An 18,723-nucleotide genomic window follows, 5' to 3' on the forward strand; every position below is an offset into this window, starting at 1 on the left:
ATATATTTATATATATATATATATATATATATTTCCAATATCTGAATCGATTTCTATGGAATTCACCAGTTATGTCGACAGTCATAAAAAAATCCTTCCTTCCAAATTTCGAGAGAATCGGACAAACGTATATTTGGAAGCTATATCCAAAATCTGTACCAATTTGTTCTAATTTCAATATGCTTCGTCTCTTGGCTATAAAAAATGCCGGTGCCCAATTTAAAGATGATTGAATGAAAATTGCGACCTGTACATTGTTCACAAATATGTTCTGAGTCGATCGGTATCCTCTCTTCCTTCTGGGTGTTACAAACAAACGAACTAAGTTACAATATAATATCCTGTACCACAGTAGTGGTGTAGGTTATAAAAGGAATTTCATTTCTAGGCACAAAAAGATGGCTGTGCCAAGTTTCAAGATGAGCAAATGGTTGTGGCAACTTCCAAGATTTGGAAAAAAGGCTATTATAAGAAAAGTCTGCCAAATGAGTCCATGTTTTGATATAGCTGCCATATAAACCGGTCTTGGATCTTGACTTTTTGAGCTTCTAGAGGGCGCAACTTTACTTGGATTCGGTATTTTTCTATGGCTTCTAACACCCATGACAAGTACCGCGGATATCGGTCAATAACTTGATGTAGCTCATGTAAATTTGAAAAGGTCGTTCGAAGAACATGGCAATGCGATCTATGGTGGGGGGTATATAAGATACGGCTCGGCCGAACTTACCACGATTTTACTTGTCTTATACCCTCCACCATAGGATGGTGGTATACTAATTTCGTCATTCTGTTTGTAACACATCGAAATATTGAGCTGAGACCCAACAAAGTATATATATTCTTGATCGTCTTGACAGTCTTTAGCCATATCCGTCCGTCTGTCTGTCGAAAGCAGGCTAACTTTCGAAGTAGTAAAGCTAGGTGCTTGAAATTTTGTAAAAAATACTTCTTACTAGTGCAGGTCAGTTGGGATTATAAATAGGTCAAATCGGTCCATGTTTTGGTATAGCTCTCCATATAAATCGATTTCGGATCGTGACTTCACGAACCGCTAGAGGGCGCAAATATTATTTGGGTGATTTGGCTGAAATTTTGCATGAAGTGTTTAGTTCTAATTTCTAACAACTGCACCAAGTATGGTTTAAATCGATTTATATCCCGATAAAGCTCCCATATAATTCTATCTTGGATCTTGACTTCGTAAGTGTCTAGAAGGCGCAATTAGTATCCGGCCGAACTTAGCACGCTTTTATCTGTTTAAAATAAAAAAATCAATGTGACGTTTGAAGCTACGACAGGTATCAACACAGTTATGTTGCTGGGTAGGTAGCCACACCTTCAATCAGTGGTTTTGGTTAGGTTCCATTGATTGCAATTGAAGTTTCGTGAAGTTTGACTTTAATATAGACATAACAAAAAGTTTTCTTCATATGCATCACGAATCTTCGAATCTTTGCTATTAGTGATAAAACAATGTACCATTTAAAGTAAAATTAATCCCATGGCGCAACCGACGGAATCTCTACATTGAAGAATCTGGATTCACCTGGAGTTGAGTACCCTACCACTGTCCTCAATCTATCTTTGAACACTCTTTTAGTTCCCGATGTCTGGAAAATGGGCAGAGTGATCCCGCTACTGAAGCCTGGAAAAGACCCGAGTTTGGGGGAGTCGTACAGACGAATCTCCTTCTCTCACCAGTGGCAAAGACGCTTGAGGCATTACTCCTCCCGAGCCTCGTAGGAGAATTTCCATTCGCCGAGCATCAACATGGATTTCGAAGACTGCATAGCACAACAGCCCGTGGCTTCAATCGGCCCAGGGCATGTGATAGGACGGTCCTCGTGGCACTGGACCTATCGAAGGCATCCGACACGGTCAGCTATGCCAAATTATTTGAGGACATCGCCAACTCGTCCCTCCAGCCAGGCTTGAAACGCTGGATCGTGAATTATCGGTGTGGTCGCCAGTCATTTGTGGAATTTAGGGATAAGAAGTCGAAGCACCGTAAAGTGAAAAAGGGAGTTTCTCAAGGTGGGGTAATATCTCCGGCACTGTTTAATCCTACATATCCTTCATTCCACGCCCTCCTAATGACATGGAGATCGTATCATATGCGAACGATTATACGATCATGGCATCAGGCTCCCCGCACATTAATGATATTTGCGATAGGCTGAACGTCTACCTCAACGAACTTGCCTCATATTTCGCTGCAAGAAACCTGAAGATATCTGCCACCAAATCTTCAGTCACATTGTTCACTACAAATACGCGTGAGGTGAATTCTGAGCTGACTGTGATGGTCGATGGAGATATGATTCCGACCATCAAGTGTCCCAAAATACTTGGCGTCACATATGACAGCTCTTACAAATTCTCCCCACATGCCACATAAATTTGCGGTAAAGCCAAAGTAGAAACAAGGTCCTCAAGTCACTTGCTGGCAGCACTTGGGGTGCAGACAAAGAAACCTTGTTGACGACGTACAAAGCAATTGGCCGGTCTGTGGTAAGTTACGCAGCGCCAGTGTGGTCTCGTCAACTTTGTGACACGCAGTGGAATAACATTCAGATCTGTCAGAATGCCGCCCTCCGAACTGCGACGGGCTGTCTCCTCAGTTCTCATGTGGACCACCTCCATCAGGAGACAAAGATCCTACCTGTGCGAAGACAGAACGACATGCTGTCTAAGTAATTCCTTTTGGACTGTTATCGCAGAGACCATCCAAATCATCATTTTGTGGATAGATATCCACCGCCAAGATGCCTTAAGCGCTACAAGAGAGAACCCCTAGATCAAGCGGCATATCAAGCAGGTCTAGACAACATTCATGCAGACACGGTAGCAGATGCGGTAAATGGCTACCTAGTGAATGTAGTCCTTGGAGAACGACCGCCTCCCATTGCACCTGAAGAAATTGATCTCCCCCGGCAGAACTACTCTGTTCTGGCTCAATTACGTTCCGGCAGATGCAGCCGCCTCAACCCCTACTGAGCAAGGATTGGTGCCGAACTGCAAGATGTATGTCCCGATTGTAACCAGGGACCGCACGATACACGTCACCTGTTTAACTGCCCGGCCAGACCCAAATCCCTGTGGACGCACCCCATCTTAGACGCAGAGTTACTGGGCCTTGAAAGATCGAACACAATAAACTGCTACAACAACATCAACAACAAAAACTTAAATGCCGACGCGAATACCAGAATATTCAATTGCAGTTCATTGATTCATTGGATCGATCATCCAACAAACATTCAAATTCATCTTACAAATGAAAATACAAATATCAAGCCAACGAACTGAACAAATTCTCTCGTGATCACATTGATGAGACAATCGACATCTCTGACAAAGTAACGTCAAAGCATAATTAATGAAGATGTGATGGTAAGTGAATCACGGCCACCTGCACATGACTCCCAAATTCCCCAACAAGAGAATGGGCATCGATTAATTGCTTATAGACAGACCACTGTGCTAGATGGCTACGTCATTGCTTTTTAATTTTCTATTTGGCATTAAATACCAATGTTTTTATATCTGCGACAAGATTTTGTTTTTTTTTTCGCATTTTTGTTCACTTCTCCTTTCAGCTAATTTCACAAATTTATTTCGCAAACAAATCTATTAAAAAACGAATCTAAACAAAATGAAAATAAATACTATAAGTATGCGAACATGTAGGTATATACATAGAAATTAAAAGAAAGGAAAACTATATGCAAATGCATGGGATGGGCAGTGAAGAAACTCAAAACAAAATTGACCTTAAGCACGCATAACTACAATTTTGTGGTTGTCATTGGCAAAAGCTAAAGCAATGTCTTACATGCTACCAAAATAGATTCTCCATGCAGTTTGAAAAAGAAGCTTCAAATTTTCCCATTTCTCCAAGGTGTGCGAATGCCTCTGTGAGTTACACACTCACAGTTATCTTAACAGATCTGGTATGGCAAAGGCAAATTGCGATTATCAGATATTTCTAAATAGGTGACTTACATGCATCGTAAGTATATACTCGTGTATATAGGCATGTGTAAGGTGCATTTAATGGGGTTATTCGAATTGTACTATGAAGTATTGCTTCGATGGCAATGCCACAGTGAAACCTCACAGCAGTGATTGTACCCTGAAGTGCGGGCTATTTCAAGGAAGTGTCCATCTGTGGGAGTTTATTGGAAGAACTCCAATTTTTTATTTACCACAATATAAAGCACTTGTGGTAGGGGACACTAATCGATAAGAATTGTAGGCTTTTGTTTTTATGGAGGCCTTCTTACCACATTGCAATTGAATGCATACTGCTGAAGTGATGCCTTAGTAAACCTTTTATCAGCAATGTTAAATGTCGGCAAAAGAATCTTTAGTCATTTGTTTTCTATATACAACTAGCTGAACCGGGCCCGCTCCGCCACGCCTTCGTTTACTTTATATGGAGCAAAATTTTCCCTTGAATATTTATTTTCGACTATCAAAGAGTTCTTGGTGAAATACCATGCTACGAAAATAGTATATCGCTTCACTAACAGTTCAACAATATAAGTGCCTTTATCTGAATCCCACATGAAGTTTATTGGTCTACGAATTTAAGTTTGGATATAAGGCGTACTCCATTCTTTAAATACTTTATTTCAGCCCGATATTCTCATGATGTTTGATTTAGGGGTGTTTTCGGGGGTTAGGTGATCCACCAGACACCTGGCCCACATCGTGCTCTTCTCTCAAATTCCGTTTATTTAAAGCCCATATTGCTTTGCTTTAAGGTGATTTACAGGTTGAGGCATCCCCCAAACACATGGCCCCAAAATTGGTTATCAAATTCGTTTTCTAATCTCAAATACCTTTCATTTGAGCCACATATTGCCATGGTCGAACAATTTTATTGTGTGTGTGTGTTAGTAGTAGTACCCTATGAACCTACATTATGAACCATCTGTGAAAATTTGAAGAAAATCGGTTCAGCCGTTTCTGAGTCTATAAGGAACACACAAACAAACACAAATTGATTTTTATATATAAAGAGAAGAGAAGAGAAGATAATGTAAGAACTCTTATTATACCAACATTTTGAATTTTAGATCTAACTGCCTGACCCATTATTCAAGCATGTGTTTCTCGATTATAACATATTTCTGTAGTTTGCCCCTGTTCCTCTGTGGAATGCTCATGGGCAAATTTGAATAAATGTTTTAAGAAATTATCTGTAATAGTCGGACTAAGAAAGCACTGCTCCGAAGAAAGGTGAATATTGAACCAAAACTATGAAAAATGTATAGCGAAATTAAGGAAATGGTAGGATGCTGTAAACAAATGTTTGCCAATGCCTCATCATATAAAAAAGTAACTCAAACACTTTGAACTATTGATAAAAGTAGATTGCGTGATATAGCAAAGCAAACCCTACTAGGTCTTCAAAAAAGATTCAAGAAGTGCCCAATCGGACTGTAGTTGGTCCCAATACTCGCAAACTATTGCTGGAAAGTAATATATTCCGAAATGGTTCAGGAATGGTACCACCATTTCTGGTAAAAACAAAAACAGTGATTTTAGGACATATCGATTGGCTGATTGAAAAATGGGGGAACATATTGAACACATGTAGTATATGATGGAACCGAGTTTAAATATGCGTCTGCCGGCCTGACCAATACATAATATGAATATACATTTACAGAAGAGACTGTCAAACATGGTGGTGCAAAGGTATTGATACTTTGGAGTTTTTGGCACAACGGTGTTGGTCCAACAATGAAATAAATAAACATCATGGATATGTTACATCTTTGGACAAAGTAATGCTAGATTATGCAGACTGGAATACACCTCAAAAGTTGGTATTCTAACAGGATAATGATTTCGATTTCGGGATTAGAGAACACAAAAACAAATACTAATCATCGAAAATCCCTTTATTGCTTTTCAAAATATTCCCCTATTCTATGCACTTTTGCATGCGTTTGAACCAATTGTCGCAGCACTTTTGCCACTCCGATTGAGGTATCTCCACAACATGCATTATGAACGCATCAACTGTTTCTTCAAGTGTCGGAAAACGCTGACCTCTCGCTTTATTTTTTATGTACGGGAATAGAAAGGAGTCAGTCGGTGCCAAGTTTTGAGTGCTCAAAAATGCAGTTAATACGTATTTTTGGAGCATTTGAAGCACTTTCGACCAATCGGCATGAGCCCTTTTTTGAGCGATTGACAAATTATGTGGATCCAACGCGAACAAATTTTTTTGACGGTCAAATGTTCATGCAATATTCAAGGTTGCCTACTGCCTAAGGTTGTCTCAATCTCACGATAGGTCACATGACGATCTAGCACTATCAGTTGGCGCACAGCATCAATGGTTTTTGGAACAACAACTGATTTTGGACGACCTTCACGAAATTCGTCTTGGAGTGAACTACGACCTCGGTTGAATTCACCATACCATCGATAAATACTGGTTCTTGAAGCTGAGCTTCATCGCCAAAAATTGGATTAATTTCATCGATGCACTGTTGTTGAGTTAATCCACGTCCGATTTAATTCAATTTTTTGGGCGAGATGAATCTCTCAAGATACTGTAAACCACACGAATGGCGTTCGTTTGCCAAAACGTTCTGAGTATGTATAACCTCAAAAATGTCTAGCTTTACGATAGAGCTGTCAGTTGGCAGATAGCAACAAAATGGTTGTCCAATCCCAAAATATAAAAGGCAACCCTCGTAGTAAATTGGCAAGTTGTGGTTTCAGACCAATGGGGTTCAAGTTGAGCCGTTACCTGCTCAGTCTCCTGACTTCAGTCTCATAGAACATTTGTGAGCAGGCATTGAAATTATATATTATTGTATATTATTATATATACAATGGAATGGCACAAAATCCGTTTGAAGCCTTCCTATGATTGCCCTGTAATGAGATGCCAGGATCTTATTGATTGACTCATGCATCATAGATATGCCGAAGTCATCAAAAACGAAGACTCTAGGCGCAGAAATTATTTTAGGTTGCTAATATTTAATTTTCATTTTTTGTGACATTTGCATTAGAAGAATTGCACAGAAAAATATAGACTTCAATTTGATCGATTAAATGTGGTACAGTCTTATAAAAAACTTTTCAAACATTACTTCAATAATTTTTGACATAGAAATTCGATTTTCTTTGTACCACGACAAGTGATTGGTAAACAAGGCCTACGTTGAACATATTTTTAATTTTATGAATTAAATTGTTATTAAATAGTATAAATTGTGCAAGGTTATATGGTGTTCCCTTTCACACATATGTATTGCGAAAAGAAGTGAGAGTGAGTCAAATATAGGTCTTGCTTATTTCATATACAGGCGCAAAGTAGCGTTGCTAGACAAAAAAATAAACTATCAAATAAAATAGAAATTCTAGTTTTTTTATATTGCTCCGTAAAATTATTAATTATTGTGAAATAGAGAAAAACGGGGAAAAATAGGATATGAACAAATAGGATGGACAAATTCCAAACGCAACAAATTGGAGGAAATTGTAGAATGCTAACGTGGTATATATGACATATAAATATTATTAATTCATATTATCTTATTTTAATAGTTAATTAACCATATAGAGGTACATTGACTTGAAAAAAGCCACTGAGGATAAGATATGTGGATCTAGATTTCGTGGAACTGTACGCAAAATGCTAAAATTGGTACTTACTACGATTCATCTTCAATATGTATAAAAATTAATTTGTTTATGATACACTTTACAGAGCATGCCTCTGACAATGAAGAGCTTCATTATGGAAAGGACAATTTTTCTTCTTTTTACATGTATTTATATTTTTAAACAATATATTTCATGTTTTATACGCAATTTAATTCAATTCAACATAAAAAGTTTTTCATTCATGTGAAAAATATAAATTATTTATTTTTATTTAAACAGTGAAAAATGGTTTAAAAGAAAAGGCAAATAATTGGTTTACGGAGTTAAAAACCATTTTAATTGAATTTGTGAGCTTATTGCAAATTGCTAATTTTGCCCATGAACATTCCACTCAGGAACAGGCAAACTTTTCACATATCAATGAGTGCAGTCCGATTCAAGTTTAAGCTTAATGATAAGGGGCCTCCTTTTTATAGCCAAGACCGAACGGCGTGCCGCAGTGCGACACCTCTTTGGAGTAAAGTTTTACATGGCATAGTACCTCACAAATGTTGCCAGAATTAGGAGGGGAAAACCACCGTCGAAATTATTTTCTGATGGTCTCGCCAGGATTCGAACCCAGGCGTACACTAGACATTGTCAGAGTGTGCACACCTGGCTGGGGACAGTTTTGAACGTTTCCTTCACAACAAACTTAGTTGATTTATGAACATTTTTGGTTCATCCGATAACATCTGTATGTTGTTTCACTTTTATCAACCAATGGGGTCAATTTGACAAAGCGATCTATAAGTTGCAATAGTTAAACTACAAAATATTGCGATAAGGATTAAGGTAAAGTAAGTATTAGGTTGGGTTAGCATTAGGATAAAATAGTATTTACTGGCCTGGCCAATCGAAATCTGATCTTAGTTAGGCCGGGCCGAATCTTATATACCCTCCACCATGGATCGCATTTGTCGAGCTCTTTTTCCGGCATCTCTTCTTAGGCAAAAAAGGATATAAGAAAAGATTTGCTCTGCTATTAGAGCGATATCAAGATATGGTCCGGTTTGGATCACAATTAAATTATATGTTGGAGACCTGTGTAAAATGTCAGCCAATTTGAATAAGACTTGCGCTCTTTGGGGGCTCAAGAAGTAAAATTGAGAGATCGATTTATATGGGAGCTGTATCGGCCTATAGACTGATTCAGACCATATTAAACACGTATGTTGATGGTCATGAGAGGATCTGTCATACAAAATTTCAGGCAAATCGGATAATAATTGCGACCTCTAGAGGCTCAAGAAGTCAAGATCCCAGATCGGTTTATATGGCAGCTATATCAGGTTATGAACCGATTTGAACCTTATTTGACACAGTTGTTGAAAGTAAGAATAAAATACGTCATGCAAAATTTCAGCCAAATCGGATAGGAATTGCGCCCTCAAGAAATCAAGTCCCCAGATCTGTTTATATGACAGCTATACAGGTTATGAACCGATTTGAGCCATGCTTGGCACAGTTTTTGGATATCATAACAAAACACGTCGTGCAAAATTTCATTCCAATCGGATAAGTATTGCGCACTCTTGAGGTTCAAAAAGTCACGACCCAAGATTAGTTTATATGGCAGCTATATCAGGTTATGGACCGATTTGAACCATACTTGGCACAGTTGTTGGATATTATAGCAAAACACGTCGTGCAAAATTTCATTCCAATCGGATAAGAATTGTGCATTCTGGAGGCTCAAGAAGTCAAGATTTATATGGCAGCTATATCAAAACATGGACCGATATGGCCCATTTACAATACCAACTGACCTACACTAATAAGATTTTGTCCAAAATATCAAGCGGCTAGCTGTACTCCTTCGGAAGTTAGCGTGCTTTCGACAGACAGACGGACGGATGCGGCTAGATCGATATAATATATCGCGACGATCAAGAATACACAATATATACTTTATGGGGTCTCAGACGAATATTTCGAGTAGTTACAAACAGAATGACGAAGTTAGTATACCCCCATCCTATGGTGGAGGGTATAATTAGCATGTTTGGCTCAAATTCAATATCTCCCAAAAATCTTTATTTGAACACGACAAAGAATTTAGCATTTTCAATTATCAGAAGAAATATTTTTTTTATGACTAATAGAAAAGATGCTGCTATTGTTCATTTTAAGGAAATTTGTATGTCACACCACCAAATTAATTGCTCTACTATTTATTAATCGAATATTCTTATGAATTTTCCCTATATGCCCACACATAAGAACTCATATCACTTATGTGTGTGCTTTAAGTTCGCTCTAAACAAAATCGAGTATCTTTCGTACAAATTTAATAAATTTTTGTTTCGTTTTTTTCAGCTTTAATGCATTCTCTTGACATTCACATTAACCAGAGAATATGAACGAAAAATCCCTATTTTTAGCACATTTGACATCATCAACTAAGTCGCCGGAAATTGTGTTTGCGTGTTTTCTTGTTTTGATTTTTTAGTGTAAGTAGCAAAATAATGGGCAAAAATTGTGTTTGACAATTGTTTTTATTTTGAAATATTGGATGGCAGCAATTTCTAAGAAGCCATCAAACACTACCATACTATCCGATGCTTTGTCATAGGACAGTTAAACTTAACAAGTAAAAATGCATAAAGTTCGGCCGGGCCGAACTTTGGATACCCACCACCTCGGGTATATATGAATTCCCCCTTTCATCTCAATCCGGTGAAAATTTGATAACTTATGCATCCAAATTCGGCGCGGACATAGAGTGGTCTAATAAATATAGGACACTGTTGAATTTTGCATCTCCAATTTCAACAAAATCGGGTAATAAATAAAGGTTTATGAGCTTCAGACCATTAATCGGCATATCGGTCTATATGACAGCTATATCTGAATACAGTCCGATCCTTACCATATTTGGGTCAGATGGCGGGTGGCCTAAAACTACTAACTGTTTCAAATTTCGGCGAAATCGGATAAAAAATAAAGTTTTATGGGCTTCATAGTCTTTATCAGGAGATCCGTCTGTATGGCAGCTATATCGAAATATAGTCCGATCCAAATCATATTTGGAACGGATATCGGGAGGCCTAAAACTACCCTCTGTTTCAAGTTTCAGCGGAATCGGATAAAAACAAAGCTTTTATGGGCTTCAGATTCCATATCGACAGATCGGTCTATATCGCAGCTATATCTTACAGTATCTATCTACAGTCAGATATGGACCATATTTGGGTCCTATGTTAGGAGGCGTAAAATTCACTGTTTCAAATTTGAGCATAATCGGTTGAAAAATAATGCTTTTATGGGCTTCAAACCCTTTATTTGGAGATCGGTCTATATGGCAGCTATATCTTAATATAGTCTGATTTGATCCATATTAAGGTCGGAGTCGGGAGGCTTAAAATAACCCACTGTCTAAAATTTCACCGAAATCGGGTACTAAATAAAGCTTTTATGGGCTTCAGACCCTTTACCGGCAGATCGGTCTATATGACGGCTATATCTATATATAGTCCGATCTGAACCATATTTGGTTCCTTTACTGGGAAGCCTTAAACCACTCACCCTTTAAAATTTCAGCGAAATAGGAAAAAAAATAAAGCTTTTATGGGCTTCAGACCCTTAATCGAGAGATCGGTCTATATGGCAGCTATATTTAAGTATAGTCCGATCTGAACGATAATTAGGTCAGATGTCGGGAGGCTTAAAATAACCCACTGTCTCAAATTTCAACGAAATCGGGTAATAAATAAAGCTTTTATGGGCTTCAGACCCTTTATCGGCAGATGGGTCTATATGACGGCTATATCTAAGTATAGTCTGATCTGAACCATATTTGGTTTCTTTACTGGGAAGCCTTAAACCACTCACCCTTTAAAATTTCAGCGAAATAGGGAAAAAAAATAATGCTTTTATGGGCTTCAAAGTCTTTATTTGGAGATCGGTCTATATGGCAGCTATATTTTAATATAGTCTAATTTGATCCATATTAAGGTCAGAGTCGGGAGGCTTAAAATAACCCACTGTTTCAAATTTCAGCGAAACCGGGTAATAAATAAAGCTTTTATGGGCTTCAGACTCTTTATCGGCAGATCGGTCTATATGACGGCTATATCTAAATATAGTCCGATCTGAACCACATTTGGTTCCTTTACTGGGAAGCCTAAAACTACTCGCCTTTTAAAATTTCAGCGAAATCGGAAAAAATAAAGCTTTTATGGGCTTCAGACCCTTAATCAGGAGATCGGCCTATATGGCACCTATATCTAAATATAGTCCGATGTGAACCATATTTAGGTCATATTTGATGTCGGGATGCTTATAATAACCCACTGTTTCAAATTTCAGCGAAATCGGTTAAAAAATAACGCTTCTATGGACTTCAGACCCCTTATCGGGAAAACGGTCTATATGGCAGCTATATCTACATATATTCCGATCTGAACCATTTTTGGCTCCTATATTGGAAGGCCTAAAACTACTCATCCTTTAAAATTTCAGCGAAATCGAAAAAATAAAGCTTTTTTGGGCTTCAGACCCTTAATCAGGAGATTGGTCTATATGGCAGCTAGTCCGATCTAAACCACATATGGGTCAAATGTCGGGAAACCTTAAGCTACTCACTGTTTCAAATTTCAGCGAAATCGGATGAAAAGTAAAGCATTTATGGGCATTAGACCGTTTATCGGCAAATCGGTCTATATAGCAGCTATATCCAAATATGGTCCGATTTGGCCCGTTCAAGAACTTAACCAGCGTGCATTATTAAGCCAAATTTCAGCTCAATATCTTAATTTTAGAATGCTGTAGAGTGATAACAACAGACAGAGGGACAGACGGATAGACGGACAGACACACGGACATGATCAAATCGTCTTAGAATTTTACGACGATCCGAAATATATATACTTTGTAGGGTCGGAAATTGATATTTCGCTTTGTTGCAAACGGAATGATTATTTTTATTATTTTTATACCCACCCCTATCCTACGGTGGTGGGTATAAAAATAAGAAAAATTAATGATAAAATCTATGAGGAGGTCACCGTGGCGCAAAGGTTAGCATGTCCGTCTATGACGCTTCTTAAGGCCTAAGTTCGAATCCTGATGAGAACATCAGAAAAAATTTTCAGCGGTGGTTATCCCCACCTAATGATGGCGACATTTGTGTATAATGTAAAAACTTCTCCCCATGGGTGTGTCGCACTGCAGCACACCATTCGGGCTATAAAATGGAGGCCCCTTATCATTGAGCTTAAACTTGAATCGGACAGCACTCATTGATGTGTGAGAAATTTGCTCCTGTTCCTTAATGGAATGTTCATGGGCAAATTTGAATATGTATAACAAATGAGACGTTGGAGCATTTCCTATGTGATTGCCCGGCTTTCGCGGCTAATAGACGCCGAAATTTAGGCGGGGACACAATGCTAGATATGAACCGACTTAGGAGCGTGGTATGGAAAACAATTAGGGAGTTTGTTAGTAGCACGGAATTCCTGACTTGGATTTTCTTTTTCGAGGTTACCTTTAGTAATTAGAGCTCACAACTAGTGGCTTTGGTGTATGTCCATAATAACGTGGGGCGGATTAATATCTGCACCCTCTTTTTAACCTAGCCTAACAATATGATGACACGTTCAAGTACAAATGAGCCAATGCAGGTATTTGCGCTTAAACGTAAGGTTACCGCTTTAAACTAGTAATATGGGATATCCGTGGAATGGTATTTACATTGTTTACAAGCCACCAAAAGCATATTCATCTAAGTGATACTGGCAGCATTGTCAAACGCAATAGTGGTGGTCTAAACAAATACCTGCAACAACACCTCAAATAGTTCGGCGAGGATCGAATTCGACAAAATCCACGCCGTGGTGCCAATCTAATGGCTAAAGATATGAAAATATCCCGTGTTGCATTGAATTAAAAAACTGGCTCAAGGTAAAGTTTAACAATTTTGAACGGCACAAGATCTTCCAAATCAAAAAAAAAAAAAGAAGTTATGCTCGAAAGAGCAAAGAAGTTGCTGCGCTTGTAGTGCATTCCCGAATATCTTGTTCTCTGACGAGAAAATTTTCCCAATTGAACAATTCATAAACTTCCAAAATGTTCGTGTTTGCTTAAAGCAGAGCAAGTATGAGCATTTGAGCTTACGCAATTGTTGGAAGTGATACCAAAACACCACGTGCAAAATTCAGTCAAGTCGGACGAGAATTGCGCCCTCTAGAGGCTCAAGAAATCAAGACCCAAGATCGGTTTATATGGCAGCTATATCAAAACATGGACTGATTTGGCCAATGTACAAATTTCAAGCGCCTAGCTTTACTCCTTCGAAAGTTAGCGTGCTTTCGACAGACAGACGAACGGACGGACGGACATGGCTAGATCGACTTAAAATGACATGACGATCAACAATATATATGCTTTATGGGGTCTCAGACGCATATTTCGAGGTGTTACAAACAGAATGACGAAATTAGTGTACCCCCCATCCTATGGTGAAGGGTATAAAAACGAATCCCATATATTGGGTTGCCCAAAAAGTAATTGCGGATTTTTCATATAGTCGGCGTTGACAAATTTTTTCACAGCTTGTGACTCTGTAATTGTCTTCTTTTTTCTGTCATTTATCAGCTGTTACTTTTAGCTTGCTTTAGAAAAAAAGTATATTTGATTAAAGTTCATTCTAAGTTTTATTAAAAATGCATTTACTTTCTTTTAAAAAATCCGCAATTACTTTTTGGGCAACCCAATAGTTAGTACTTTAAGATGGAAACGAAATTTAGAACTGTGAACATTAACACTTTACAGAAACTTAATGTTTCACCTTAGCGTAGAGGTTACCATGTCCGCATATGACGCTTAACGCCTGGGTTCGAATCCTGGCGAGACCATCATAAAAAATTTTCGGCGGTGGTTTTCCCCTCCTAATGCTGGCAACATTTGTGAGGTACTATGCCATGTAAAACTTCTCTCCAAAGAGGCACGCCGTTCGGACTCGGCTATAAAAAGAAGGCCCCTTATCATTGAGCTTAAACTTGAATTGGACTGCACTCATTGATATGTGAGAAGTTTGCCCCTGTTCCTTAGTGGAATGTTCATGAGCAAAATTTGCAATTTGTAGACCGATCTCCTACTTTAGGGTCTAGTACCCGTTAAAGGCTCATTGGACAGTAAGTTCCGTTAGACCGATTTACGTGCTAAGTTTGGTCATATCGTACTATATTTGGATATAGCTGCCATAAAAAACGATCTCCCGATTGAAGCTCATTAGCTCATAAAAGGCATTTTTGTAGCACGATTACTGAAGTTTGGTATCGTGGATCGTATTCGACCCCTAAATTTTTTGTCGGAATATGGTGTAGACCGCATCAAGACCCAATTTATGGTATTCGATCGATAAAAGCCTCAGTAATATAATCCTCCGTATAAATTTAGTAGCATCATAAATGCTGAATTTTAGACAGATTAAAACGAAATTTGGTTAATATATAATCCGAGGCACCGCCACGTACAACCAGCCAGTCATAGTGTTCACCGGAACTGAAGGTGCTCAGGAGGGAGAGCAGAAGACTTTTTAATAAGGCCAAGAGAGAGAACACGGCAGAGAGCTGAGACGAGTATCGTGACGCCCTTGGCAAGTTCAACAAGGAGACGAGGAAGGCGAAGAGCAGTTCCTGGGCGAAATTTTGTGGGGAATTGGAAAGCACTAGTGAGACATCTTGGTAGCGCAAAGTGCTCTCAAAGGATCCCATCACGCCAATCTCCCTGAGGCGGGAGCACGGCACTTTCACTGAGAGTGGCCAGGAGACGGTGGAACTTTTGATGAAGGGTCATTTCCCAAGTGGCCAGGAAGAGGTCCGCGATCAAGACATCGCAATACCTACACATGTGCCCTTAGCGTGGGCGGTCCGCACTTTCCGGCCATTTAAGTTTGCGGGACCTTGGAGACACCCTGCCCTGGCTTGAATGGATCTTCCGAGCTAGCCTGGCATTGTCCGACATACCGAAGGCATCGTGGGAAGTCAAGGTGGTCTTTTTTCCCCTAAGCCTGATTGACCTAAAGTTAAGAGGGGAACTGACGCCGGAAAACTTAAGTGGAGCACAACACGCAGGTCGGTACAGGAGGTCGAGACGTCTCTCCGGCACAAGGAGTACACTTTGGCGGTCTGCTTGGATATTGAGGGGGCCTTTAGTAAAGTAGAGATAGGGGCGATAGTCGCCGCACTGGACCGCACGGGGATTCACCCCTTAATCTCCCAGTGGACCAATAATATGCTTCATGGCAGGATTATTAATGCGAATCTGGGAGATAGTGTGTTCAGAAGGCGGGTGACCAAAGGAACGCCCTAGGAGGGGTGTTCTCGCCGATTCTATGGAACCTCGTGATTAATGAAATCCTGATGGATCTTGGTGGGGACGGCACGAGGATTATCGCTTATGCGGACGACTTCGTGCTGCTGGTACGAGGCAGGTTTCAGTCGACAATCAGCAAGATCATGAAAGGGTCACTGAGGAGGTTCTCGCGATGGGCTACCAGAAATGGGTTGAGGACCAACCCAGGGAAGACGGAGCGGTGCTCTTCACGCATAGATAAAAGATGCCGGAGTTCTGACTCCCGTCCTTGGACGGGGTCACCCTGCGGCAGACGAAGGAGGCGAAGTTCCCAGGCTTAGTCCTCGATTCGAAACTGTTCTGGAAGAGGAACACCGAGGAAATAAGCCGTAAGGCACTGTGCGCTTTTTACTCCTGCAGGAGGATGTTCAGTAGGAAGTGGGTATAACTCCCACGATGATTTATCGGATGTATACTGCCGTAGTGAAAAGGACGCGTACGAGGGAGAAGGTCCAGAGACTGGCCTGCGTCGGGATCACGGAGGCATTGAGATACGCACCGCAGGCGGGCCTGGAGGCGCTGCTGGTTATGCAGCCCATGGAGGCCTATATTTGGAACTGCGCCGCCAGGATCTCAGCCTAAGCTCGGCATGCTGAAGATGGATGGTTGCGGCCACTGTTCGATTCTGGGTGTTATGGATGCGGAGGGTAGACTGAGGAGGATCTTCGACTACCTGGCGCCAGTGCCGAGTGGAGTGAGGGCATTCACGATTCGATTTCCTGCGAGGGACGAATGGAGGGCGAATGGTGTACTTGATGAGGATGAGACTTCACCCTCTCTTCTAAGTGGTGTCGTTTTGTCGCAAGCCGTGCACTCCCGGCAGTAAACAAGGAGGCCGCTTATGACTGTACTTAAACTTGCTTCGACCAGCACTCTTAGATATGCTGTCCCTAATGCCATGTTAATGGGCAAATTTCCAATTTTATTCTACACTTGGATAGCTTTCATTTACAAACCATATAGTATAGATAGGCCTATATCTTCGTTCGGAGGTGTACAAATTGTACAATAGTTAAGAGGAGGGCCCAGAATAATAAGGTAATTCTGTGCAGATCGGAATACGCAAGGGTAGTTAGACCATAGAGATTGGTCATTTGTTAACATCGCAAACAAATATTCAAAGTTTCAATATCTTGTACCGCAGCAATTGGTGTGGGCTGAAATTGTGTTTATTATGATTTTAGTCCTCAAGTGGTTAAACAAGTATAACTGATGGAAATGCTAAAAAATCTTAGAAAAGACTTACAATAAAATTTCTAAATTTTGTTTGGCTAAAAACCATAGTATCAAGGTTGGAAAACCACATTTAAAAAATTGTCCTGCTGTTGTATATGATGCTTACGGTTTAAAAGGGACTCGAAATACTATATGTTAGTTGTATAGCCTTTTTGGTATTGTTGGTCTCTGGCCAAGCACAAGTTTGGAAGTAACTTTGCTTTCAAATTTGTGGTTTATAAATTCCACTGCGCTTCATACATACATATATCGTGGTTGTTTTTAATTTGAGTTTAAAATTTCACTGCTTTATTGTTGCGTATAGACAGTGTCTAGTCTTAAGTAAAGCATAGTAGGCACTTTGTCATTTTGTTCGTTAGAAAATTCGGATTCTGCACATCTCTCACGGAGTTTTCAAGATCTTCAGTACCATTAGACTTTAGTTTCTTATACATATGACAGTTTGCGATGTTGAAAGAAAACAATAGGCGACTTTACAATGACACACAACGAAATGAAATGAAAAATCGCTTGGATGGCAGTCTGGCGCTTAGCCTTCTGCTTGCTACATGGAGAATGGAGTAAATGTTTCACCTGCACTCTTTCAAGAACATTTGATGTAATCACAGTTCAATGTTGGGAAATTATCGAAGACTGTGAATTGAAGGTGGCAAACCCCGAAAGGACATTCGGGTTTGAAAGGCCACTCCTTAGAAAAAAGGAGAGTGCCAACTCATTGGCTATTTCATGTTTGCCCATAGTAAAGGCACAACGGATGCATTTCGTAAGAAACAACATTGAATGGTTTAATTGATATTTCCACGGACGTACACACATTCACTCGCAGATACATACAAATAGTCTATGTAAAGATTGTGTTTTGGGTTTAAATGTGGCACTCGATAAGTGTCATTCTATTCGATAGGTATTGGGGCCCAATCATCACACCCATCTTCCACAAGCTTATAAAAAATGTGGCCACCAAAAAAATCACTTGGTAATCAATTTTAATGGTCAACTCAATGGCGTGTGTTTGGGCCATATCCATTTTATCAGCTTTTATCATTTGGCCTTCAAAACGGACAACTTCCTTGGCCTTTTCCTTTTGCCTTTGATTTGTCGATTTGTTCAAAAATACGCATTTCGGCAAGAAAGATAACCAGACTTACCTCATCACAGCCGGCACACCGCGGTTTCAAAAGTTCCGCATAGTGGCGTTCACAGTAGATTTTGTCGTCGTGCACGCAATACGTCAGGTCGACAAGCAGCTCATTGCAAGTGCTGCAAGTGAAGCAGCGTGGGTGCCACATCACGTTCTCCACGAATTTTGGTGCGGCCACCACCATTTCACCCACACCGATTTCACCTTCACAATGGGCACAATGTTCATCGTATGGTGCATCCTTAACATAACCTTTGAGGGAGCAAAGGAGAGAAAAAAGAGATTATTAACCATATTTTCGA

At 39.8% G+C, this 18,723-nt stretch overlaps 1 protein-coding gene and 1 long non-coding RNA gene across 4 annotated transcripts in view; one reads left to right on the top strand and one right to left on the bottom strand.

Moving 5' to 3' along the window:
• Positions 1-18,723, bottom strand: part of LOC106090082 (four and a half LIM domains protein 2) — a 579,753-nt gene that overhangs the window by 198,640 nt on the left and 362,390 nt on the right. For all 3 annotated transcript variants that reach the window (XM_059361321.1, XM_059361320.1, XM_059361322.1), the window contains one exon: positions 18,429-18,673. In XM_059361321.1, coding sequence (XP_059217304.1) covers positions 18,429-18,605 — 177 coding nt within the window. In that variant the 5' untranslated portion in view covers positions 18,606-18,673. The remainder of the gene's footprint in view (positions 1-18,428; positions 18,674-18,723) is intronic.
• Positions 7,407-7,803, top strand: LOC106090084 (uncharacterized). Its single transcript, XR_001221746.2, has 3 exons — positions 7,407-7,518; positions 7,585-7,684; positions 7,748-7,803. It is a non-coding gene; the product is annotated as an uncharacterized LOC106090084 (long non-coding RNA).

The sequence above is a fragment of the Stomoxys calcitrans genome, chromosome 1, assembly GCF_963082655.1.
Source record: "Stomoxys calcitrans chromosome 1, idStoCalc2.1, whole genome shotgun sequence".
Lineage (NCBI taxonomy): Eukaryota > Metazoa > Arthropoda > Insecta > Diptera > Muscidae > Stomoxys > Stomoxys calcitrans.